This window comes from Ictidomys tridecemlineatus, chromosome 12 (genome assembly GCF_052094955.1).
Source record: "Ictidomys tridecemlineatus isolate mIctTri1 chromosome 12, mIctTri1.hap1, whole genome shotgun sequence".
NCBI classification, from domain to species: domain Eukaryota; kingdom Metazoa; phylum Chordata; class Mammalia; order Rodentia; family Sciuridae; genus Ictidomys; species Ictidomys tridecemlineatus.
The window spans coordinates 35,474,159-35,498,986 of record NC_135488.1 but is presented as its reverse complement, the minus strand read 5'-3'; the positions used below and the strand labels follow the sequence as shown (position 1 = coordinate 35,498,986).

At 50.0% G+C, this 24,828-nt stretch overlaps 1 protein-coding gene across 2 annotated transcripts; it reads right to left on the bottom strand.

The window, feature by feature from the left end:
- Positions 1-14,339: 14,339 nt before the first annotated feature.
- On the bottom strand, positions 14,340-21,106 carry LOC144369228 (ral guanine nucleotide dissociation stimulator-like). Of its 2 annotated transcripts, XM_078028426.1 has the most exons (5): positions 20,385-21,096; positions 17,982-18,082; positions 17,699-17,815; positions 16,610-16,724; positions 14,340-14,714 (listed from the first exon to the last, which is right to left on the bottom strand). In XM_078028426.1, the coding sequence occupies exons 1-5, from the start codon at positions 20,401-20,403 to the stop codon at positions 14,506-14,508; spliced, it is 561 nt and encodes a 186-aa protein (XP_077884552.1). In that variant the 5' UTR covers positions 20,404-21,096; the 3' UTR covers positions 14,340-14,505. The 2 variants fall into 2 exon arrangements, with proteins under 2 accessions (XP_077884552.1, XP_077884553.1); XM_078028427.1 differs by lacking the exon at positions 17,699-17,815 and having other exon boundaries at positions 20,385-21,106.
- Between the last annotated feature and the right edge of the window lie 3,722 nt (positions 21,107-24,828).

Genomic DNA, 24,828 nt, shown 5'->3' with positions numbered 1-24,828 from the left:
GATGGGATATCACCTCCAAGACTGAGTTATGCCAAGTCCATGACCCCTGTCTGCATCCCTGTCTCCAGCACCACTCCCCTCTCTCTCTTTCCTCCCCAGAGCAAACAAATCCATTTAGCAAGTGTGTCCTGTGATAAAGACATGACAGTCACCCATCCTCTCATTGCAAAAACACTGAGGCTCAGCCAACATGGATCCTACCAGGAACACAGGCATAAACTCAGAGTCCGATCCTCCCAGCCCAGCCTCAGTGGAGCCTGGACTCCCAGCCTCCTGAGTCAAGGAAACAGAGGTGCCTAGCCGAGCCACCTTGGATGCAGCCACACACAAACTGAACTCATCAATGCCCCTTGCTCTCAGTTGTGAGTAAGAGGGGAGGTGGTGTTTCACAACCCTGGACATCAAGTGCAGTCTCCAGGCTTTGGGGTGTGCCCTGGCCTCTCTCTATCTGCCCAGGCCCTCCAACTCACACTGGCCTTTTACCCAACCTCCTCCTAGGGCCAAACTCAATCCTGCCTCTCAATTTCTTCTGCCTTCCCCAACACACTGCTCCGCAAAATGAGCAGGGCTGGCTCTCTGTTATCATGCTGGTGTCAGCAGCAATGCCACCCCACTGACATCATTCTGAGTCCCAACCTAGGCACTCCAGCTGTCCTTGCCACATGTGGCCCTGTTTGGGCTCTGGCTCTTGCTCTTTTCTTTCATGTGCATGTGTTTTGAGGTTTTGAGTTTCTCCCACTGCAGAACTGCAGCTGTGGCAGGGTAGAGCTCATGAAGGTGACATTCTGAGCCACATCCAATCCCATCAGGACTGTGAACTGGGGTGATGCTGGAACACAGTGATGAGTGAACACATGGGAGGTGGTTGGACCCACCTTGCCTCTGAGTGGTTTCCTTTCAGGACAGGAATGTAGGGATGGGAGCCCCTGGCGTGGGGTGCTTTGCACAAGGCGTGACCACGGGCTCTTTCCTGGCAAAAACTGGCTCCACTCAGCATGGAGAGCACTGTCATTCCTGGTGGCTAACAACAGCCCTGGACCCCAGAAAGGAACCCACACTCAAGATTAACGTCTGAGTGTGCGTGTCCTCGAGGAAATGAGGTCTCCTGATCCCAGGTGCAAAGGGGTAAGTCCTCTAACTCCAGGGGCCATGAAGGGACATCTGAGATTCCCTTGTCCTTCTTTCCCTCTCTGAACCCATGGTGTCCTCACACTAACCACAGTTAGGACCCTGGCCTCATTCCCCAGTTGGGATCATTAGGCTCCATAAAGGACAGTCTCTAAGATGCTCAGTAAACCACCACCCTCTGCACAACCCATAACCCTATTCACCCAAGAGGCAAGAGGATTTCTATTCAGGAAAACCAGGACAGGGAGAGCCTTTCTCAAGGACACAAGGACATTAGTGAGTGAGGGAGTGATTAATGGATGGAGAACTATTTCCACCACCAACTTCCAGGAGCATATATGGCCCTTTGGGCACAGGTACGGACCCTTTTTTTCCAATCAACTTTTTCAGAGAAGTGAGGCTGCCTTCTAGATGGCACCTCCACACTAAGGGGGTCTCCTACTTCTTCCACATGTACATATTGCAACGGGCCTCCCACTGTGCATCTGAGAACACTCTGTGGGCATCTGTAGCCTTTCAAGACCCCAGAAACCATGCGGGCACCCCAGCACCAGCAGAGCATTTGTGCACATCACAACAATCACCCCGGGTGAGAACTCTCCGTTCCACTCTGTACTAGGCCCTGCCATCTGTACTGATCAGTCCAACCCCTCTCCTTCCTGTTTCTTGATTATACTACCATGGTTCCCACACATGGATGCCAGGGTGCTTGTGGCCCCCCCAAACATTTGAGTTCCAGGAACAGTGGAATGTGTTTGGGAACTTCTGGATGACGGGAAGTCCCACCCTCCAGGGTTTCATCTTCAATGTAATGAGTGCAGAGGGAGCCAGGAGGGCTCTGTCAGGTAGAGAGAGGTGGGAGCTGATGGAGCCTCAACTAAGTGCCCAGGACTCTGGGTTCAGAGCTGGTGTTATGTGGAATTGTTGAGGGACGTGAAGAAAACCCAGCTCACTGTACGCAGAGACAGCAGATGCCCTCACGTGGTCAGGCTGCTGTGCTAATCAGAGCCCCAAGATGTTCCACAGGTGTGCAGGTGGGGAACCCACGTGCCAGCCCAGGCTGTTCCTGAGCACCTCTACCTGGATTCGGAGCACGTGACTCTGCATCAGCGTCCTCACATCAATGTATCCCGGCCCCCCACCCCAAAAGTTCTCTCAGAGACAGTGAGGTTCCACTGCTCTGGACTTGCCCTTTTCTCTGGGATTCTGGGGTTCCATTAATTAGGAGGTCACAACAATTCTCAGCACACAGGCTGAGCCTACTGAGATCCCAGGAGTATCCAGGCATTGCTTCTATTTATAGTCCATCATGTCCCACCACACTGTGGACACGTATTGCACTCACCTAAAGAAACCACCAGGCCCAGGGCCTTCGTGCCACTGGCCTGCAGACACCTGGAGGAACAGGCAACCTATAGGCTGCGTGGAACCAAAGACCCTAGATCCTGGGATCTGAGCTGGACACACAGCTCATGTGCACACAGTCACCACTGTCACCGAGAGTGCAATTGAAACACCCGCAGAGTTAGCAGTGGACCTGATATGCCCACGAGTGGGGGTGAACTGCATCCCTTGAAAATGATCGTGTCCAGAGAAAGGCAAATTTTGTAGGATTTCACTTATCTCAGATTCTCAATTATCAGGTTCATAAAAAGATAAAGTACAATGTTCTTTTCCTGGGCCTCAAGGGCACTAGAATTCTGCATTGATGGCAAGAGTATGTCCACGTGACTTCTGGAGATGCATGGTGGTGACGCCTATACACCAACATGAACATGCTTAATGCCACTCAACTGTGTCCTCCAAAATGGTTTAATTACAAAACAGATGTTCGGTGTCAATTACCACAATGTAAACCCTTGGGAGACTGCTGATTGACTCATCTTAGCGTAAGTCAATGAATAAAGGTCCTAAGGTGCTAAGCTACAAAATGAGGGATGAGCATGGATGAGGATGGGCGGGAGAATCCTCCCCCTCTAACACAATTAGGGAAGGATGTGCTGCCCTCAAGTGGCTGGGGGGCCTGGGATCCTGCCACAGAGGGGGATTCCAAACCTCACATCCCCTGACCCAGGCCAGAAGACCAGGTAGAGTCCAAGGACCCTGGGGTGGCCCAATGGCAATAAAGGTCAAAAGGAACTGGGATCTGCCTGGACCCTCAATCCCCTACTCTGAGCAGGGCTGCATTATGAGGCCAGAGGCCATCCACAGCAATCTGCCTTTACAGGAAAACAGGGACTGCAGGCTGCCTCTGGCTCACTGACTCAGGATGGTGTTTTCATAAAGCAAGACCACTTCCTCACATTTGACCAGCAGCTCATGCGCTGACAGCACAATGGCTGGCTTGACTCAGGCCCTGAGAAATGAAATAGAAAATTCATAGCAAACCCATCTTCAGCTCTTCCACATCATCAGGGGGTGTGATTCATTTCCATCAACAAAGATGTCTGAAATGATGTCTAAACATGCTGGGGACTCACCTCCGTGTGGAACTTTTCAGGAAAAAGGGGATCAAATCTCATGAAGCAACTCTTCTCTCCTCTAGCCCATGGGCAATGCAAGGAACCTGCATGTTACCAGAGGCTCACTCTCTCTTCTCATGTCTTCTGGAAAGGATTCATGAATGCTTCCTTCAAGGTGAAGCAGAAGCCTGCATTCCCAGCTGCACAGAAGTGTTTGAGGGCAGTGTCTCCCTTAAAACCCAAGAAGAAAAACAGGTCATTAAACAGGCACATGGATTAGAGTACATGATCAATGATCCCTCCTCCCTGAAGCCTTCCACATGCCCACCTTCCACATTCACAGAGAAATGCTTGGCCATTCTCAAGACCAGGAGACCATGATGCTCATCACCAGGAAGTCAATAGGAACATGAACAGAGCAGCATGGATTGCACAAGGTGGCACACCAAGGATCTGCAGCACAGCTGCTAGAACACCAGAGCTGAACTTCAGTATTGACTTTCTGCCACCTGCCGAGTACGATGGTAATGTCAAGCACAACATGCAGATATGCAAGTAGTGGGTGACACGGTGCATCCATTCACAGAAGTGGGCAACATCTTCATTGGAACAAGGAAGTATCTTATCCTTACTCATCAAAATCATCACAAAGAATAAAATGGATGCAAGACTTCTCATTTCACTATCATGTAGCTGTTGGATTTCCCTATTAAATAATACCTCCTCCAAAATAAAAAAATATCTCAGATATGTGTCAACTATTCGATGGATGACATTTTAAAAACTAGGCCTTTCCTTCATATTTATGTATGCTATAGCCCTGCCTAAGGCTCTTTGAGAAAGGAGCACATAGAATTGGATCTTTGAAAATCTCACATTTGCCGATAAATATTACCGACAATGTCAGGCATGGCGAAGTGAAAAGTGGGACTTTGGATACTCAAAGAATGCTATGTTGTGAGATTGGTGTCTCTGACTCATAGACAGCATGTGGTTTCTATGAAAGCTGGTGAGGGAGCAGGAGTAACGAAGCTCATGGAACAGATGACCTCAGGGAATACTGACAGATAGGCCAAACTGGAGAACATGTTCCAGCTAACATTGGTATTTGGGCTCCTGAGCCCAGTCCTGTTTTAAAAAAAGTTGCAGACAGGCAGTGTTCATGTACAAAATGTCTACCATGTAAAAGTGGGTAATTGAAATGTCATCTAGGTACACATCTGATAGAATGGTCTGCCAACCTATGGATTTCATTCTAACAAATAAAAAGAAAAACACAGACATGAGACAAAAAGATAAAACCTTGTCTTCACCAGGATGCCTAAAAATAAGTTTTATTTGCCTCATGCAAAGAGCTTTCAATAGAACTTCTGATTTCTGAATGAACCCATTCAATTTTATAATGCACAGATCATAAGGTTTTCTTTACAGAATATTCTCTTCTTCTTCTTCTTCAAGCCTCACATAGAAAATGTCTCACAGGACATAGGAGGGGAATGACCCAAAGGATGAGAGAATGGCTGGAACCGTTCTCAAATGTGCCCATGTAGCCTAAAGTTTGAAGGCACCTAATTGTACTCTAAAACAATGATGAACCTATTTGATCCATTAATTAATAAATAGCACCGCTTTACCACTTGAACCAAATCACAGAAAAATGGAAACAGATGATCGAATTCCTCTTCTCCCATCACCTCCTGGCCCAGACTCTCCCCAGAGGTGGCTCTGGTCATCTGTCTATTAGGGAGTCACCCGTGGTCCCCTATCTCTCAGAAAAGAAAATCACCTCAGCTACTGTCCCTAAAGCCAAGTGATGGCTGCGGTTTCCACACCGTGTGGATCTGGAGAGATGCACAGTGCCGCTGGACCAGCCTATGTTCAGGGCTGTGTCTGTGTCCCACAGCTGAAACATGTGGTCCAGGGTCTTCTTTCCACCCACAGGTCCTAAGAACTTGCAGTCAGCACGTGCCTCCTTATTCACTGTGGCCACAGACTTCCTGCCAATGGCCATTGCATTGTACACGTCTTATAATTTAACACGGCATTGAAATGAACTTCCTTCTGGGAGCTTCCCAGGGCACGTCCCAAGACCTGAATTTCTGTGTTGTAGGGAGCATAGCATTCGTGCATTTTTTAAGTTTCATGGATAATGTTAAATGTGCCTCCAAAGTGTATGAAAAAAGCTTATCTTCCTATCCCCTCCCAGCACATATTATCAACATCCTTAATTTGGGTAAAAAATAAATAAATAAAACACATCATTTGAGCCTGTGTTCATCTTCTTGCCAGCTGTGTTCCAGTGACCTCCTCCCGTGCATAGTGCTCATCTGTGTTTCTCCTCGTGCCTCCTATTCTACTGGGTTGCCATTTCCTCCCAATCGGTCCCTCTGTTTTGACAATGTTTGGGGCATATTTCGTTGGAGAGTAGTTTCTAACGTGGATGGTCAATTGAACCATCTTGACAGCTTTGGGTTTTGAGGATTGAAGCCAACCCTCCCCATTTCTAGGCCACAGCCTCTTCTCCTAGATTTCTACCAGTATTCCAGTAAATATTTCATTGAATTTGGTTGGTCTCTGTGTCTGGGTTCAAGACTTAGGTCCTGCACTTGCTAGCAGGGACATTGTGCTTTCTGGTTTGTTGTGTTGGCTTCTTGGGGACACTGTGAGGATCAGGTAGGCAAGGCAGGTAGAGTGGCTGGCCTAGAGCATGGCCCAGAGGGAGCGTTTGATCAACATTATTTGTAAAATGACAGCTGTCAATTATCACAACCAACATGAAAGGCCATCCTAACAATCATCATTATGAAAATATTGGTCACAATAATGTTTTCTACTTCTATGGTACATCTGTATTATACTCTCCATGAGTGAGGTCACAGGCCATGTGTCATTGTGTGCCTGCTTCTGTCATTTAGCCTGGAGGCCCCTGGCATAGTTTGCGCTTCAGGACTGGAAGCTCTTTTACGATACAGTTTTCAAGTGGCCATTGGTCGCCTGATGGTACTCCATGGGGTCATCTGAGCCTGGCTTGCATCTGGCTCCTGCAACCAACATCCTGTTTTGCTAGAAACTCCATCGAAAGAGGCTTGGAACTCCTGCTCTCTTGTTCATCTCTGAAGTTCTGCCATTTCTTCTCAGATGGCTCCACAAACCTTTCAAAACCCTCCCCTGCTCCAGGGCTTTGAAGCGGTTTCTTTGGAAGCTTCTGCACAGGGTTAAGGACAAGCCATTCCTCACATGCTCCTTCCACAGGAGGAAGAGAGGGGCCAGAGGGGCCACAGGGAGCAACCTCCTGCTCTGTTCCAGGCAGCCACTTCCAGGCTGGGGCTGCAGCCTGGGGCTCTCAGGACGGCTCTGGCTAAGGGGGAAGCCCTACCCAAGCCTGGGTCACAGCCTCCCATGCCCCAGGGCAGCTGGTGAGCACTGGTAAAGGGTGGAGGGGAAGGCTTGCACCCCAGGAGTCGGGTCTGGACAGCATTCAGGTGGGAAGAGACCACTGGTCACCAAGGGGATGTGAAGCAGGGGGTGACCCAGGGCAGCCATGAGATCTCCTCTAAAGACCACTGTGGTCCCAGCAGTACAAAGGGACTGAGTGACATTATTACTCTTCCCTGTTTTAAGGACAGAGGTGTGGAAGGGATTCCTGAGAGTCACAGAAAACGTGGCTCACAGGTTTCATTTTGCCATCTAGGAGTGACCTTGGCCGCACTGGTGGCAATTCCCCGGACCTTTGATGAGCCCCCTGGCATCCTCCCAGTGAGTCCTCCCAGGCCCAGTCTCAGGGGCAGACAGCTGCTCTGACTGCTCTCCCTGGACCTGAGGATCACATGGGGTTTTGAAATTCTTTTTGTTGCCGCACTGGGCATTGAACCCAGGGCCTTGCACATGCTAGGCAAGTGCTCTACCGCGGAGCTCACCCAGCCCTGAGGGTGACAGGTTTGGAGAGCATTTGCTACCTGAGTCTTGGTGAGGTGAATCCTCATAGCCCTGAAGTCAACACGTTTCTCTACCAGCTGCGTTTGCAGGGTTAAGATCTTAGCTTGAGTTTTGTTTTCCCTTATTTCTTCACTTCTCTCTCTCTCTCTCTTTTGGTACCAGGGGTTGAACCAAGGGGTGCTTTACCACTGAGCCACATCCCCAGCCCTTTTTAAAATACTTCATTACAGACAGAGTCTCACTGAGTTGCTCAGAGCCTCACTAAATGGCTAAGGTTGGCTTCAAACATGCCATCCTCCAGCCTCAGCCTCCAGAGTGTCTGGGATTACAGGCATGTACCACTGCCCCCCAGCTCTGCACTATTCTTAATCAGAGAACCTGTGGGGCTATGTTTACTAGGTATGAATTGAGTTGCCCTCCAGAGAAAAGAAAAAGTAACAAAGCACTGCTGTGTGGGCAAATCAGGGATGACCCCAGGACAGGGTCAGCTTTCTCTCCAAGGAAACCCCACTGCCCAAAAGGAGCCCCTTGGCCAACGCAGTGGTGCACTCCTGGAATCCCTGCACCTCGGGAGGCTGAGGCAGGAGGATCAAAAATTTCAAAATCAGCCTTAGCAATGGCAAGGCACTAAGCAAATCAGTGAGACCCTGAGCCTAAATCAAATTCAAAATTGGGCTGGGGATGGGGTTCAGTGGTCAAGAATCCCTGAGATCAATCACTGGTACCACCCCCCGTGAAATAAAAGAGCCTCTGCTAAGGACTTCCATGTTGGCTGAGGCAGCTGCCTACAGTGGGTGTCCTGCAGAATGCAGTCAATCTCCCCAGGCCTGGCCTGTGGGGAGGGGTTGGCCCGGAGACCGGGGGTTAGCCCCCAGCTAATGATCACTTGGTATTGTGGTTTGGATGTCAAATGTCCCCATTGCCCATGTGCTAAAGGCTTGGTCACCAGCCTGTGGCCCTTGGGACACAATGGAAACTTTAGTAGGTGGGGCCTCCTGGAAGGAATGAGATCATTAGGGGTGTGACCTTGAGGGGGATATTGGGACCCAGCCCAGTCCTACCCACCCTCTTCCCAGTTACCCAGAGATGAGCAGCCTCCTCTGTCATGTGCTCCAGCTGCCAGGATGTCCTACTGTGCTGTCACAGGCCCAAAGCAACAGGGCTAAGGTGCCATGGACTGAGACCTATGCAGCCATGAGCCAAAAGAAACCCTGTTTCCTTTTAAGGGGATTCTCTCAGATGCTTTGTCACAGCAACAGAAAGCTGACAGCACCCTTGGTCTGTGCCCCTGCTTTATACATAGGGATGCTGAGGGCCCACAGGAAGCCGAGCAGCCCCAGGTCACATGGTCCCATAAAAACAATTATTATCTATTCATTCACTGACTACATGGCAGGAGCTGGACTCCAGATCTCAGTGTTTGAAAAAGTTGTGTTTCCTTCCTGCCCCTTAGTCCCTCGCTCTCTCTTTTTGTATGAATCCAAGAAGGACCTTCAGGAGATTGCAATGCCATCCAGTCATCCTAGCCAGATTTGTACTTGAACATGAAATTCATGGGATGTTTCTGCTTCACATTGTGTTAGTCACTAGTCATCAGAGAGCTCTGTGCTTTCACCTACAGAGTGCCACCCCACTTCCCTGCTGCAAGGGCTCTTCCTGCCAGGTCACCTGCTGGATGGAGGGCACTGCCCAGTGCCCTAGATCTCTCCTGAATGTCCTGTGACCAACCCACTGCAGGCCAGGCAGACATCCACAGAAAAAAACAGCGAGAGGGTCTGGCGCCCCCTTCAGGTACTGTTATATAGATGCCCACAGAACATTCCTCAAACCTGCAGCAGCTTGGACTGCATCCAAATGCAACCACAGGCCGAGCACAGTGCCACCCACCTGTGATAGAGTGACTCAGGAGGCTGAGGCAGGAGGATTGTGGGTTTGAGGCCAGGTTTAGCAACTTATTGAGGCACTGTCTTAAGATAAAGAATTAAAAGGGCTGAGGATGTAGCTCAGTGGCAGAGCCCCTGGTCCAATCCCCAGTACCAAGAGGAGGTGGAGATACCAGAGATGGGAACTTATGAGTTGGGTCAATGGTAACTCCAAGCCCAATGAGACAGAATGCACAGGGGAAGCTTTAACCCGCAAAAGAAAAGGAGGCAGGGAGCTTCAGCTCCAGGTAAAGGACTAGGAATTGAACCCGGGTGCCTTACCACTGAGTACACCCCAATCCTTTTTATTCTTGTTTTGAGAAGGGGTCTTGCTACGTTGCTGAGGGTCTCACAAAATCACCAAGGTTGACCTCAAGTGATCCTCCTGCCTCAGCCTCCCGAGAATCTCTGGGATTACAGGCATGCACCACCATGCCCAGCAAGAAAGGAACTTTTATCAGTGCAGCCACACGGGGAAGGCAGGGGACCCACATCTTAGCCTGTCTTCAGGGGGTGACAATGACTTGGAGCTTTTATAGAGAGGGGAATGAGGGCAAGGGCTTGGGCTTTGCACAGCTGCCAAAGCAGGTGGTCCTGACCAGTTGAGGTCTGTCCATCTTCCCTGGATTGGCCAGGTGGTGCCTTGTCAGGAGAGCTGTGTCACCTGCTTTGGCTCTCAGATGCACATCAATCAGACCTTGTTCCTGGGACATGAAACAGACTGCATGGGGGTGGGGGTCTGGATTCTGAATTAAGAGCAACTTTCTTCTGCTGAAAATAGAGACGGGCTGCAACCCCACGCCCACCTCAGGAGCCAGGAAAGCTAAGATGGGTCCCGCCCTTCCTCAAGCCTGGGCACAGGCCATCTGCCTAGGCATTTTCTGTGTTTTTCCCATTTTTGCTTTTCTTCAGGCCAAGGAAATTCATGGATGTAGATCACTTGGGTTTTGTTTCTATAAACTGTAACCACTTCTGTGGGTCAGGGGCTTCTTCCAAGCCTTCTGGCTGCTTCTCCCCAGTTTGATCAAAGTTCTTCATTTTTTCCTTTTTATTTCTTTTTTTTTTGCCTGTTCCTTGTGCTGGTGGGCACTGATGCAGCCAGCAGGGTCCAGTAACAAATCCAAGGTGACTCAGGCAAAGGGGATGGATGGGCCATATATTGAGGCAGAGATGCTGCCCTTCTAATTCTGCCTTTAGCCATCCATTGGATGTCTGCGGGTAGAGGTGGAGGGCTGGAGTCCTCCTTACAAAATCCTTACAACTCAAGTCAGCAAACACTGAAAGCCCTGTCGCCCTCAGGGACAGGGCACCAGACAGTTCCTCGGTGCCTCCCAAAGGCTACCAAGGGAGAAGTCACTTGGGGCCCGACTCCAGGAGGATCATCAAGGGGCGGGACAGGGGGACTTCAGGTAAAAAGCCGCAGCCAGCTCGCCCTAGGACCCCAGCCCTCACCAGCCCCACCGCTTTCCTGGACAGAAAGGTTTCCTCGAGCATCCTCACTGGGTGTCCCTGCAGCAGGGCCCCAAGATTGTTCTGGAAAGGGATCTGTCAGGTGGGAGCGACAGAATCTCATGAAATTTTAAGTACAACAGAATGCCAAATGACTACTCATTCCAGTGAAGACATGCTGCAAATAAGACTTAGAACACGTGCTGCAAACAAGACTTAGAAAAGTGTCCTCAGAGAAGATTCTGTCATTCTGCATTTGTTTCTGAAAGTTGAAGCACACAGTTCTAATGAGCCCAGGAAGAGGTTGATACCCAGTTGAGTTGGCATATGATGTGCCAGAGGTCAGGACTTCAGGGCTGCTGTCAGGTGGTTCCCGGGCTCTTCTGGTCCTCACCTTCACTCAGGGACTTTTTGTTAGTGATGGAGTTCAGCAATGGATTACTGGCCCAGAGACTTGTTCAGTATTGCTCCGTAGGAGCAAAACACTGTCACCAGTTGTAGGTAGCCAACTCCAGGTGAGAAACTTGATAGATGTTAATGCTCACGGCTTCACACCAGCAACCTGCCCCTCAGTGATCATGCTCTCTAAAATATACACCATGCTAAATTGTGTGGAAGCATTCTAGGTCTAGCCAAACCACACGATCTTTCAAAAACAGCCCAATAACATTTAGAGGATTCACTCTCCAAAGCAAGCTTGCCAATGCCTGAGCGCCCACACACTCTATTGGCGCCAACCTCACCTCCTTTTAGAATGCACACATCCACCAAGATACCACTGCCTGTGGTGGTTGAGCAGCCTTTCCAATGGACGAGGTGGATGTGAATGTAACACGTGAAGGAATTAGCATTTACCAACAACTGGAAGAAAAAAATCCATTCTCTAAGATATGATGACGGAGCGGCTCTGTGATCTAGACCATCCCCCTCTCCTGCATCCTCTCTCTTTTCCTCTGCCTCGATGGACCTCCAACTGAGCCCAGAAAGATGTGTCCTTTCTAGTCAGAAGCCCTGTCATGGCTTCCATTTCCAGGCCCTGATTCCTGGTTAACTGCAGCCAGAGCTCGCTTTCAAGGTACTCTCTTCAGATCCCTTCCCTACCCTAACCACAGTGTGGGCTCTGGCCCCACCCTTACTCTCTACACCACCATTCCACATTAGGGTCTTCCTGTCCCTCTCTGTGACCCAGGACTGCCCATGACCGACCCCACCCAACAACAAGCTGTTGAACCAGGTGCCATCAAATGGAAGAAATGACCAGAGATGGCTAACTTGAAGATTTCACAGAATAGTCCATGAGACAAGGAATATCGTGAACCAGTGAAATGACATAAGAGGAAGTCAATGAATTCTAACCTCAAGAGCAAATCCTACAGTACACTGGCTCTCAAATTCAGCTACACACTGGAGCCACCTGGGAGCTGTGCATAGTACTGACCGCTGGACCACCCACTGGCCCTGGGCTGATGGAATGGCTCTGGGCTAAGATGGGACACTGGGGTTTGTAAATTACCAGTTGAGTATAATATAAAGCAAACTTTGAGAACATTGCTTTTTTCCCCACATGAAGAACTGTGTGCATACAGATGCAGAAGTACACAAATCTGCAGCATAAACCTCCTTGAGGGCCATAGATTAAATGCACTGCAATCACCAGCATCCTGGCTAGGAACACCACCAGCCTCCTATTTCCACCTTCCAGGTGATTGCAGCCCCGCCATTCAAGCATGGAGGAGTCCTCCCTGCTGAGAAATTTCAGTGTGCAGAATGGAGAGCCCTCTCTCCTGGGAATCCCTGCTTAGACAATAAGTGCACTGGAGAAGTTGAAATCAAGTGGGAGGCACATGGGGAGGCTTCTTGGATGAGGCCCTATTGAAAGGAGGATGGGATCTGAGGAGTGAACCAGAGAGAGGAAAGATGGGAAGTACAGCAAGTACATTCAGAGCCGAGGTCAGGCCCAAAATACAATGTTGGCTGACAAGAGAGCCCTTGCACCAGGATCAACAATTTTGAGAAGGCAATGAGGACTGCCTGAAAAGATCAATTCCACAAAATTCCATGGAAACCCACTCATCACACCTTTCTGAAAACACTGGAAATGTAGGTTTCATGCAAGGAACTCTGGGTGACAGATGGCAAAGTTTGCCAAATGCAAACATGCCTACCAGCTCTGAGAAGCCATTCTCATTCACACTGCTTCAACCAGGGAAAATCCCCATGTGCTCACTGAGAACAAGTTAGCTTGTGCCACTTGAAGCTGCTTCAACAAACAGCTTCACTTCTGCACTTCTAAGCTGTTCTCTTCAAGAACTTTCAGAGCACAGTTCAGGCATGAAACACAAAGGGTGCCAGAAAGAGATCTCTTGAATCTAGCATCACCAACGTGCAGTGAAAAAGAGGACCAGCTGAGAAGATCAGTTCTCCAAAGTCTCACTGACATCCATTTGTCACACTCATTTACAACATTCACTTGAAGTGCAGGTGCCCACATGAGTGAACTGTTTTTTTTTTATCAATGGCACAGAGGCTTCAATGTGTAAGCATGCCTGTCACCTGTAAGAAGCAGTTTTGAATTCTTCTAGGTCCACAGGAAAAAAAAAATAGCATGTGCTCACTTACAACAAAGTTAATCAACAAAGCAAATTGAAACTGCTTGCAGCAAACAGCTTCCATTCTCCCATTCCCCAGCTATTTTCAGCAATCGCATCCAGAGTCCAATTCCAGCTCAATATAAAATGTGTGCTCCCAAGGAAGCCTGTATAATTGACATCACCCAACTTGGGGAGGCAAGGGGAATGCTGAGAAGATCAGTTCTTCAAAACTCCTACTTTTTCAGAAAACTCATTGAAAGGCAGGGTACCCACTTGCAGCCATCAGTGGTTGACAGATGGCACAGAGGCTTCAATGTGAAACCGTGAATGCCAATCATTACAAGTGCTTCTGACACACTCTAGTGCAACCTGGGACACCCCAAAGTGCTCAACGAGAACACACTTTGTTCCTGCAAGTGGAAGCAGCTTGCATGAACTGTTTCAATCAGGAAATTCCAAGCTCTTCTCAGCAATCACATTCAGAGCACAGTTTTGGCCCAATAGAAAAAGGGTCCTAGCAAGAGGGTCCCACACCTACGATCACCTTCATAAGGTAGCTTCCCATCTTCTGTGTGGAAGTGGGTTTCTCCTTGGCCCTTATGCTGTAGAGGAGACCACTAGGAGCTAAGCTTCATGCAGGACCATCTGACCCGGACTTTTTGCAAGCCCTATGAAGCCCTCACACAAGCTTAAATGCTACAGGACTCTGCAGACCAGTCCATGCAACAGTAGACATTCATTCATTGTCTAGAGTCTACAGGTTCCTAAATGCATGGCATTCATTATCATCAAATGCACAATTTTGATCAAAAACCATCACAGTAGATCAGGTGACAAATCATCACAATAGATCAGGTAACAAAAACATATATATTTTCAAATAATAATATATTAATGGGAACAACAAATACAGGATAGAGTAACAACTGTGTTACTAAACAAGGTCAAAGACAATGGCAAACTATAGATTCAAACTTTGAAGCAAATAGTAATCAATGTAAATATTCCTGGGCTGCCTCAGCCCCGCCCAGGCACACAGCAGCAGAATGGTTTTGCAAGCATCCTCAGGAGGGCTGGAGCCTTCTTCTTTGCAGGACGAGAGGGAGGTTGAGGCTGGATCCACTCATCATTCTTTTGGGAGAGGCTCCTTTTCCTCAGCACGAAGTTGGGTTTCGTGTGAGGGTTCTTTGCGTAAAATACGTTGGCCTGCGCTGGAATCCTCAGCTCTGGGGAGAGAGGGGTGTACAAAATAAGGTGGCTCAGGAGGTGCTCCCTGGGACACCCCAACATCTGAGAGCCTGTGCCAGAAATGAACTGAGCCACACACCTGAGAGCTCTCCAATTCAGCACCAATACCAACAAGACAGCCTCCACAGTCCTCCCTGAGGAAGAACTAGGCAGAGCACTTCAACAGACCTAATGTCTGTTCCTACCAAAGGCTTTGGACTCCAAAACATCCCAGGTCCTCTTGCGTCTGCCAAAGCACACCACTAGGGTTTGCATCTGAAATCTCCCACAAAAGTGCCGAAGATTCAGACCCCACATGAGCCATCTTCACAGGTGGGTTTGGAAGGAAGCATTGGATGGTGAGTGCTCTGATGTCAACATGCAATTCTCATTCAAGATGAATACACTATTGGGAGGTGGGAGGGACTGGAAGAAAGGTTGAGCATGCTTGGTGGAAGATGTAAACAGGAGTGCGCCCTGGGCACCAGTACCTTGTCCCTGTTGGCTCCACTGAATCCTCATTCTCCAAGTAGAGGTCCTCCTTCTCCTCTCCGTCTTTCTCTCTCTCCCTCTCTCCCAGCCTTGTTCTCTCTCTCCCAGTCTATGCCTTTGTGGCAAGGGCTGAGAAGCTCTCCACTGCCACACACTAGAGCTTTATGGACAGCCTCAGTGCACAACCAAAGAGAAAGTTGTGAAACCCAGAGAAAAGGCCTAGGATTCCTCAAGTATGGCCACGGTGAGGACAGGCTGACCTGCACGGATACCACATTAGAGCCACGCTTCTGCGTTGGTGGAGCCTGCTTCCATGTGAACCAGGCTTCTGAGAATGGAGGCCACATTCCAAATGCTGCCCTCCTGAGAACAATGATTCCAAAGACCAGCAAAGGGCCTGCTTCCCTCCAACATGGTGTATGGCCCAGTGGTGCCATGACCCCGAGTGGGGGAATACAACAGCCAGCTTCTCCTTCCTCTGAACACCTCTTTCCTGTTGCCCTCCTCTAACCTAGAGCCTGTTCTCCATCCCTTCTGGGTTGGATGTGGGGATCTCTGCTATGAATTTCTTAGGCTACCAAGGCCCCAGACAGACTTCCTCTTCCATAGACTCTACTAACCTAACAGAAGGTTAAGATAGGAGACAAGTGATCCTAGAACTCATTGGGATGGTGGTCTTCAGCGTACATAGGCTGGGATAATGGCTGCTGAGGTGTTTGGCTCACAAAAGCCAACCAACCAACCAATGAAAAAGCGCTGACATTATTATCAGATGAGCTCTGTGGCTACGTGCTCAGGAAGCCCTCATCTGACTCTAGTTAGGGATCATAACTTGGCTATTGGGATCACTCCTTGGCTAGTGGACTCAGGTGCGGAAGACCATGGAATTGATGCAAAAACAGATGATTCAAGCTGTCTCCCAGGCTGTGTTTTCTTCCCAATTTCATCCTGTTACTGCTTGCTAGAATCTTGGCAATGCTCTGCCCAGGCAGTGGTTTTCTGGTCACACAGAAGGCTTTTAATCCTACTGCTTCAGTCCACAAAATGCCAGTTCCATCTTTAGCCCATGCATTCCCATGTTCCTCTGAAACCACTCCTATCTCAGACCACAGAACCATACTGCTCCTGGAAAGAGGCTTTCCTCCTCACTCCTCAATGATGTCAGCTTTGCATGCGTCTTCATGTCCTGGGCAGGGCACCTGGTGGGGAGCCGCACTAGCCACTGGGGTATACCAAAACACCTGGAGAGCTTACACCAGCAGAAGTGCAGTTGGCTTTGTGCACGAGCCCAACACACCCTGTTGGAGTGTTCTTGGGGGTCAGAGAATGCTCTTTGGTGCTAAGAGTTGACCTGAGTCCACATCCTGACCCTTGCTCTCTGTCATCTGATTGTCCCACTTACTCTGACGGTGAGAGATGATTTGGCCCAGCTCATATTCCTCCGGCTTCTCCTGAGTAAGCAAGTGTAGCTCGAGGGCCCTGCGGATGACGACAGGAGCCCGATCGTGGCAGGTCACCTGGAGCAGCATGGAAGACAGGCCTTCAGGAAATGGGCCTTGAAGTGACTACTCAAGGACAGTGGGCAGGGGCATTCTGGAGGCACCTCCACTCTAAATACAAGGGCAACATCCATGACCCTACTACCTGAGGCTGACCTCCTGCTCATCGCGTGGGCTCTTCCCATAGGCTACTAGCCCAATCCTTGTACATAGGACTTCCTGGACCTGCCATTGCTCTTTGTGGAGCTGCACTCCTCTCCAAGTGAAAGGACCCCACTACCTGCATACAGATGCAATCTCATCCCACAAGTTGGGAGGAATGGGACAATAGCCTCCAAGATCCTAGGTCTGCCCGAGGATGCAGGCGGCATTGGGAATGGCCTAGGCACAAAACCTAGAGGCTTTGGTCTGGATTGCCAGGGCCCAAATCAGACCCAGGAACGTGACCACACACAGGAGTGACGAAAGAGAGCCATGAGAGCTCCTGGCCTCCAGAGGCTCAGTGCTGGCTGGGGTGTACGAGGGCACCTGTTCCGCCAAGGGTAAACATTGGGTTACCTGGACATTTAGTGTGCTTGCTCCACATCCATACTGACTCTGCAGAGAGACCCTCTCAGCTCCTTGTTCAAGGAACATGCAGAACCTCATACTGGTGTCCTGCTCCATAGAGGCCAGCATCCCATACAGAGGAACCTGCAACCTAGGTCCTGGCCTGTTCTCATCTGTCACCCATACCTGCCTCTGCCCTTCTGGACTGCATGCTGCCACCTGACACACAGACTCCCTCAGACATGGCGGTGGACAAGCTGCTGCTCTCCCTCATCTCAGCTCCAGCCCTTCACACTGACCTCTTCCTTCTTGATTCCCATCTATCCTCCTGATCATCCAGAAGCTCCAAATTCAAGAGGGCATGAGTAGTTCATGGTATTGGACCAGTGTCTGCTCCCCACCCAGGTGTAAGCACCAGGGGACACCCCTGCTCCCAGGCTTACCAAAACAGTCTTGGCCATCTTTGGACTTTGTGTTTCTAAGTGGACACGAATTAAGCAGGTGTCTCCCACCTGCTTGTGGGAAAGCGGCCTGGAGGACTTGCAGGTTGATTCTGAGAACTGTGGGGGATGGAACATCAGCAAACCCAGAAACAGAAAGCCACCCCAGCCTGTCAGTTGGCTCTATGGGCTTCTAGCACATATGTCCAGGTGCTCAGGCTTCTCATTTCCCCAGGTGGGAGTGGAATGGCAGCACAAGTACAGCTTGAATAAGGTAGGTGTTTACCTCCTTTCCCTTGACCTCGCGGCGTTTCCTCACGATGAAATAATATTTGATTTGTGGATTCATGGACAGATACATCAGTGAGTGGTCAGGGACCTTGATTTCTGCAGAGCAAAGTGGAGAGAATTGTTAGGTGGCACTCAAGGATTAGACCACAAAACACCCACAACCCCTGAGAGTCTCCGCCAGGGCGAGCCTGCACCAGAATTGAGAGCCCTCCTATCCAGCTACAGTGCCACCAAAGACTCCCTCAGTGATTCTTCCCTGGAGAAGATGATGTACAGGATTCTAAACCAAAAGAGCACCTGGCAATGGAAACAGCACCTTGGGCCCAGAACTTCTCAGTGCAGGTTGGATCTGCCAAAGGGACACTGCCAGGATCTGCATCAGGATTGGCAAAGGCTCCTGTGCTTAGGCCTTTCTCCCCAGGGCAGCCATGCTCACACATGGGCATTCAGGGAAGCGTTGGATGGTGGGGGAATTCATCCCCTTGCCCTGGATGAATCCACTCATGGATGAATACACGGAGGGGAGGTGGTATCCATCAGAGGTGTGTTGGGCATGGACATGGGAGGACTTGAGCAGGGTGGTGCCCTGGAGAACTCTATTGTTTTCTAGGATCGCTCTCCTTCCCCTTGTTTCTCATCAGGAGCTGTCTGCTTGGTACTTTTATTCTGGTTCTTGTTCTACTTCTGGCTCTTCTTTCTGTCCTGCATCTTCTTGTAGTTCTTTCTGGGTCTTTTTCCTGTTCTTACATGATTCCTTCTTGTTCTTCTTCTTGTGTATCTCCCTCCACCCTTCCTTCTGTTCACCTCCTTCTTTTTCTTCTTCTGCCTCCTGCTCTTTATCGTGTGATCCTCTCCCCACTCAGGAGTGTCTCTTTCTCCTCCTCCTCCTTCTCCTTCTTTCTCTGGCAATGGTGGGGCGTCCTGAGGAGTTCAAATCTATCACACTCTTCTGCCCAGATGCAGCCTCTGTTCAGTAGTCCAAGATGAAATCAGTTCTCAATCAATGGCCAGGAGTGAAACCAAGACCAAAGACAAGTGACTTCCTTTCTTTGTCATTGTCACAGTCAGGAAAGACTGAATAACAGACACCGCATTCTGGATAGGCTTCTACCTGTGGTAGTCAGCACCTCATCTGGACCAGGATTGCTAAAATAGATTCCACCTCCATAAAGCTTCCCCAATGAAAACAAGGTTTCCAAAATCTAGGAGAGGGCCAGCATCACTGCCACCCTCCTGCCATAAGGCATAGATGCCATCACACCTAGTGGGTTCCAGGCCCCCCGTAGTCCTCCCTTATGACGTCTTTTACACACAAACCTCCCCTGGTCTGGAGCCTGCTCTCAACTGATGCTTGGGTTGAAAGTCTGTTTCTGAAATCACCTTTGTAGATTCTCGGTTTGGTAATTCCTTTTGACTGGCTTATTTTTTTACTAGAGATAAAGCCAGAGGCACTTAAGCACTGAGACCATTCCCAGGCCTTTTGACTTGGGTACAGGGTCTCCCTAAGTTTCTGAGGCTGTTTGGAAATCCCCTTCCCCCTGCACTGCCTCCCAAGTCCCTGAGATTCGCAGACACTGCCCCTTGCCCAGCTCCTTGCACCTCAGTCTTCCTCATGTGTGAGACAGAGCCAACTCAAATGAGGCAGTGTGTGAAAATGGGAAAACTCACTTACGTGCTCGACAGATGGTGGGTTCTACTGTGGACAGGCTGGGATGGTGGAGGCTAGGAGTGTCGGGCTCACAAGAAAGGAAAGAGCACTGGCATTGTGGACAGCTCAGCATTGTGGCCTCTGTTCTTCAGATGCCCTTCTTTGTTGCTGGAAGGAATAATAACCTGGCCATTCTGATATCTTCAGGAGATGGGCACCCAGGCACAGAGGACTTGGAATTGTTCCAAAAAGAACCCAAACAGGCTGTCCCCTGGCCTTGACTTCCTCTTCACTGAGTCCTGTTCCCAGTTGCTGCAATCCTGACATTCTTGAGTAGGCAGGACTTCTCATATCCTGGCCATGGATTGGGACCTGTGCGGCTTCTGTCCATAGCAATGCTGATCCAATCAGGACCCATGCTCTGCTCCTCTTCATTTGAAGGCATCCTTATCAGTGAGCCATAAACCAAACTGATGATAGATTGAGCCTCTCTCTGCCTTGCCCTCATCGATATTAGCTTTGCATTGCCAGACCAGGTCCAGGGGAGAACACATTTAGAGAGGTCCAGCAGCCGCCTGGGGCCTCATTGAACTCGTCCACACTGGACACGCCCATCACTGCACTTGGTTTCCTGCACCAGGCCCACCACACTCTGGCTATTTTAGGGCCAAGGCCCACTTTCTCTTGGCTGTGAGTTATCCTGAGCCCACTGTGGATCATGTCTCCCCACTGTCTGATTGTCCTACTTACTGTCATGCAGAGACATCATTCTCAGCAGCTCAAAGTTGTCCACATCCTCATGCTGCAACAAATTTTGGTCCAAGGCCCTGCGGATGAGGCTTGTCACCCTCTCCTGACACGTCACCTAGATCAGGGTGGGACAAATGTCATCAGAGAATGGCTTTTAGAGGAGCTACCCAGAAGACTGTGGTCAAACATTCAGGAGAAATGTTAGCTACATATACAAGGGCACAATCTTGTTATCCTGCTACCTGAGTGTGGCCTCCATATACCGCCTGGGTTCTTGCAACGTGCTACTAGAACAATCCTGGTACAAATATCTGCCTGTACCTGCCATCTCCCCTCCCCCTGGGGAGCCACATTCCACTCAGGTCAAAGGACCAAACTGCCTATGCACAGACACACTCTCATCTCACTGAGATGACAGCAATGGGCCAGGGATCTGCGCACCAAGTGTGCTCTGGGATGCAGGCTGCCTTTGTGGGTGGAAGAGGCAGATGCACTGAAAATTTTGGTCCTGACTGCCACTACACAAAACAGACTCAGATACAAGAGTGTGCACTTGAGTGCTTCATGATAGCCTGGAGAGGCCCTGGGCTCTGGAAGCTCGGTGCGGGTCTGGTTCTAATGATGTACTTGACTCAGCACTGGCAGTCACTGAACATGTCTCCTCTGCAGCTGGACACCTGCAGCATTAGCGTGTCTACTGCACATCCATAGAAATTCTGCCAAGAACCCCTTTAGCTCCGTATTTACATACATGCAAAGACTGACATTCCGAAGTTTGGCATGACCCCCCAGGTGATCCCGACCCCAAATTTTCACACCTAGTCATGCTAAGGAGGTTCTCTTCCCTGCCACCAGGAACACACCCCCTCCTACACATGTGACAAGTCACTGCCAGCTCCGCTGCTCCAACCTCACTCATTGAGAATACCAAGTTCTAGGCACTGCAGCCTGCACCCTGGACATATCTCTGCCTTCATCTGTCCACAGCACTTCCGTCTGCACTTCTGGCCTGCCAAACCCACAATACACAGGCCCACTCACCGCTGCAGCTGGGCATGCTGAGGCTCTCCCCCCTCAGGTCAAGCCCTTAAGACTGACCTCTCTCTTCTTAATTTCCCACCACAGCCCCAGGGTTAGCTGTGTCTCCTGCCTTCCACTGTGGGGACACCCAGGAGGCAGCCCTGCTGTCGGGCTTACCAGGATGCGCTTTGTCTCCCTCAGGCTCTGTCCCTCTAGGAGGACGTGGACAAAGCGGATGTCTTCCACCTGGTCGCTGGAGTGAAGCAGTGAGGAGCTGCTACTGGTGACTTTTCTCACGCACCACTCATTGGTTTGGGTGGCCTGGGGCAATGGTCCTGCAGCCACCGCAGAGCTGCTGCTCACAGCTGCTGGGATCCTGGATGCCACTGCCACAGAAGGCTCCAAGAACTGTGGGGGATGACAACATCAGCAAAGCCCAGCACCTGCACCCCACCCAGCCTGGCAGTTGGCTCTGTGGGCATTCTAAAACATCCATCCAGAACCTGAGGTTCTTGTCCCCTTGGAGGATGTGGAGTGGCACCAGGAGTAAATACTGAAGAAGGTGGCTGTTTACCTCCTTTGGCTTGACTTTAAACAACTTGCTGGCAGCTGTTTCCTGAAGAAGAAAGTTATAATCCACTCTGCCATCCAGGGCGTAATATACGTTTCCATCAGCAGGGATCCTCAGCTCTGGAGAGGCAGGGGCAGAGGCGTGGTAGGTGACACTCAAGTAATACACTACCCAACATCCCCCACAACTGAGAGCCTCTGCCAGCTCAGGTCTCACACACAGACCTGAGAGCCCCCGAATCCAGCTACTGTTGCACCAAAGACTCCCCACTGATTCCTCCCTGAGGACCCTCTATGCACAGGAGGTCCCCTACAGGAACACCTTTCAAGGAAATAGCCCCTTGTACCCCAGACCTTCTTAGTTCACGTTGGACCCACCAAAGACAAACAGCTAGAGTTTGTATCTGGATTGGTCCCCAAAGACTCATGTGTTCAAATTTTTCTCCCCACTGCAGCAATGATCACAGGTCAGTTTATGGAAAAGCACTTGATGGTGGGTGCCTCCACCTTGCCAGTGGATTCATCCACTCATACAGGGCTACACTAATTGGAGGGGTATGGTTTGGAGGTGTGTTGAGCGTAGGTGGAGGATGTCCACAGCAGGGCTGTGCCATCCAGAGATATATATTTCTCTTGAGTTCCCCACTTCTGCATTTTCTCCTCATGAGTCTAATTCTCATTCACATTTTTAATCAATTTATTGTTATACTTCTTGTTCGGCTTGTGTTTCTCCTTCTTGTTCTTGTTCTTCTTCATCTTCTCCTCATGCTTCTTCTTAAAGTCATCTTGACCTTCTTATTCATGGTCTCCTCCTTCAACTTATTTTCATTTTTCTACTTCTCCTTCTCCTCCTCCATGTCCTCCTTCTCCTCGTCCTCCTCATCCTTGTCCTCCTCCTCCTCGTCCTCCTCCTCCTCGTCCTCCTCCTCCTCTTTCTTCTTCTTCTTTCTCTCTCTCTCTCTCTCTCTCTCTCTCTCTCTCTCTCTCTCTCTCTCTCTCTCTCTCTCTCTCTCTCCAAGAAGAGTTTACAAGCTGTGAAGGGTTCTATTCTACCACACTCTTCTCTCTAGAAATGGCCTCTGGTCCTAAGTAAACTCAGTTTGCAATGAATAGAAAGATTGGAAGCCAGAAATGATTCTTCATTGAACTGCTTTTCTCATGTACTCATCTAGGTCAGGAAAGGCCACCAAAGTAGGCACCCTGTGGTTGTCTGTCTTCTTTGACACAAGACAAAGAAGCCTCTCTTCTTGGCCCCTTGTGGATAATAGCTTTGCAATGCCTCCTCAGGCCAAGGAAAGAACACATGATAGGCAGGTCCACAGCCCCTGGGGAACATGAAGAACCTGCAGATTTATGCCCCATCATTACACTTTGTTTTATGCACAAGTCCCACCATACTCATCCTGGGCACTGGGTCAATGCACACTGTGTTCTGGCTCCCAGTTATCGTGAGCCCACTGTGACTCACTGCTCCCTACCCTCTGATGGTTCCACTTACTCTGATGGTTCGAGAGAATTTGCAGAAGCTCGTAGTTTTCTGGGTCCTCCTGCTGGAGCAAGTGTGCATCTAAGGCCCTGCGGATGATGACTGGAGCCCTGTCCTGGCAGGTCACCTGAGCAGGGTTGGAGAAAGCTCATCAGAGAGGGAATTTGGGAGTAGCTACCCAGAGGACAGTGCTCAAGGACAATCAGAGACAAGTGAGCTCTCAACACAAGGGCACCATCTTGATACCCTGCTACCTGAGGCCTTCATGTGATCATGTGGGGGTCTTCCTATGAGCCTCTAGTCCAATCTTGGTACAAGAGTTTGCTTCAACCTGCTATGCCCTACAGGGACAAGGGAATAAGGACCAAAAGACTTTGTACAGACACACTCTAGTCCCATCAAGATGGGAGGAATGGTCCAGTGCACTTCCATATCCCTGCTCTGGTCTGGGATGCAGCTGCATTTTTGTATGGACCAGGCACAAACCCTAGGTGCTTTGGTCCTGACAGCCAGGGCACAACACACACTAGGACTCTTTAACGATAGGCATGGAAGCTGCTGGGCTCGAGAGTGTCAGTGCTTGCTAGGGTGTCAGGAGGTTCGGACCCAGCAGGTGCAGTGGTTCAACATAGCTCCCCTGGAGGTGGACACCAGAGTCTCATGATGGATACTCCACACCCAGGAAAATTCTGCAGAGAGAGCCGCTAAATCTCTATTCACATACATGCAAACTAGGACACTAATGGGGCCCTCCAAGGCCCCCAGTTCTCTGTGACCCACACCTACCCACCCTAATCATTCTACAATGGCTCCCTTCCCTTCAACCAGCAACATATCCCCTCCCACACACAAGAAAATGACTGCCAACTCCTGTGCTTCAACCTCCACGGTTCAATATACTCCTCCTCAATACCAAGGTCAGTAGAGGATGGCCTGTACCCTCGATATTTCTCTGACCTCCTCTGAACCCAGCACTCACTCCTGCACTTCTGACCTGCACATCCCAAAACACGCAGGCCCACTCGCACCCAGACCTGGCATGCTGCTGCTCTCCCGCCTCTCTCTTGCTCACTTTCTGCTCTCCTTCCTGACCTTCCAGAAGCTCCAGTTCAAGAAGACAGGCCTAGTCCAAAGTGTTTGCTGTGGACTCGGTCTTCCCCACTGTGGGCTCCCAGGAGACTCCCCTGCTCGAAGACTCACCAGGATGCTCCTATACTGTGTTGTCCTTTCCTTTTCCAGGTAGACGTGAATGAGGCACCTGCCTCTCATCCGCTTGTTATATTGGGGCCTTGGGGAGGACCGAGTAGAGACCCCTGATGTCCTGGACTCCGGCTCTGCCCCTTCCCTGGGAGAAGGCTCTGGCTCTGG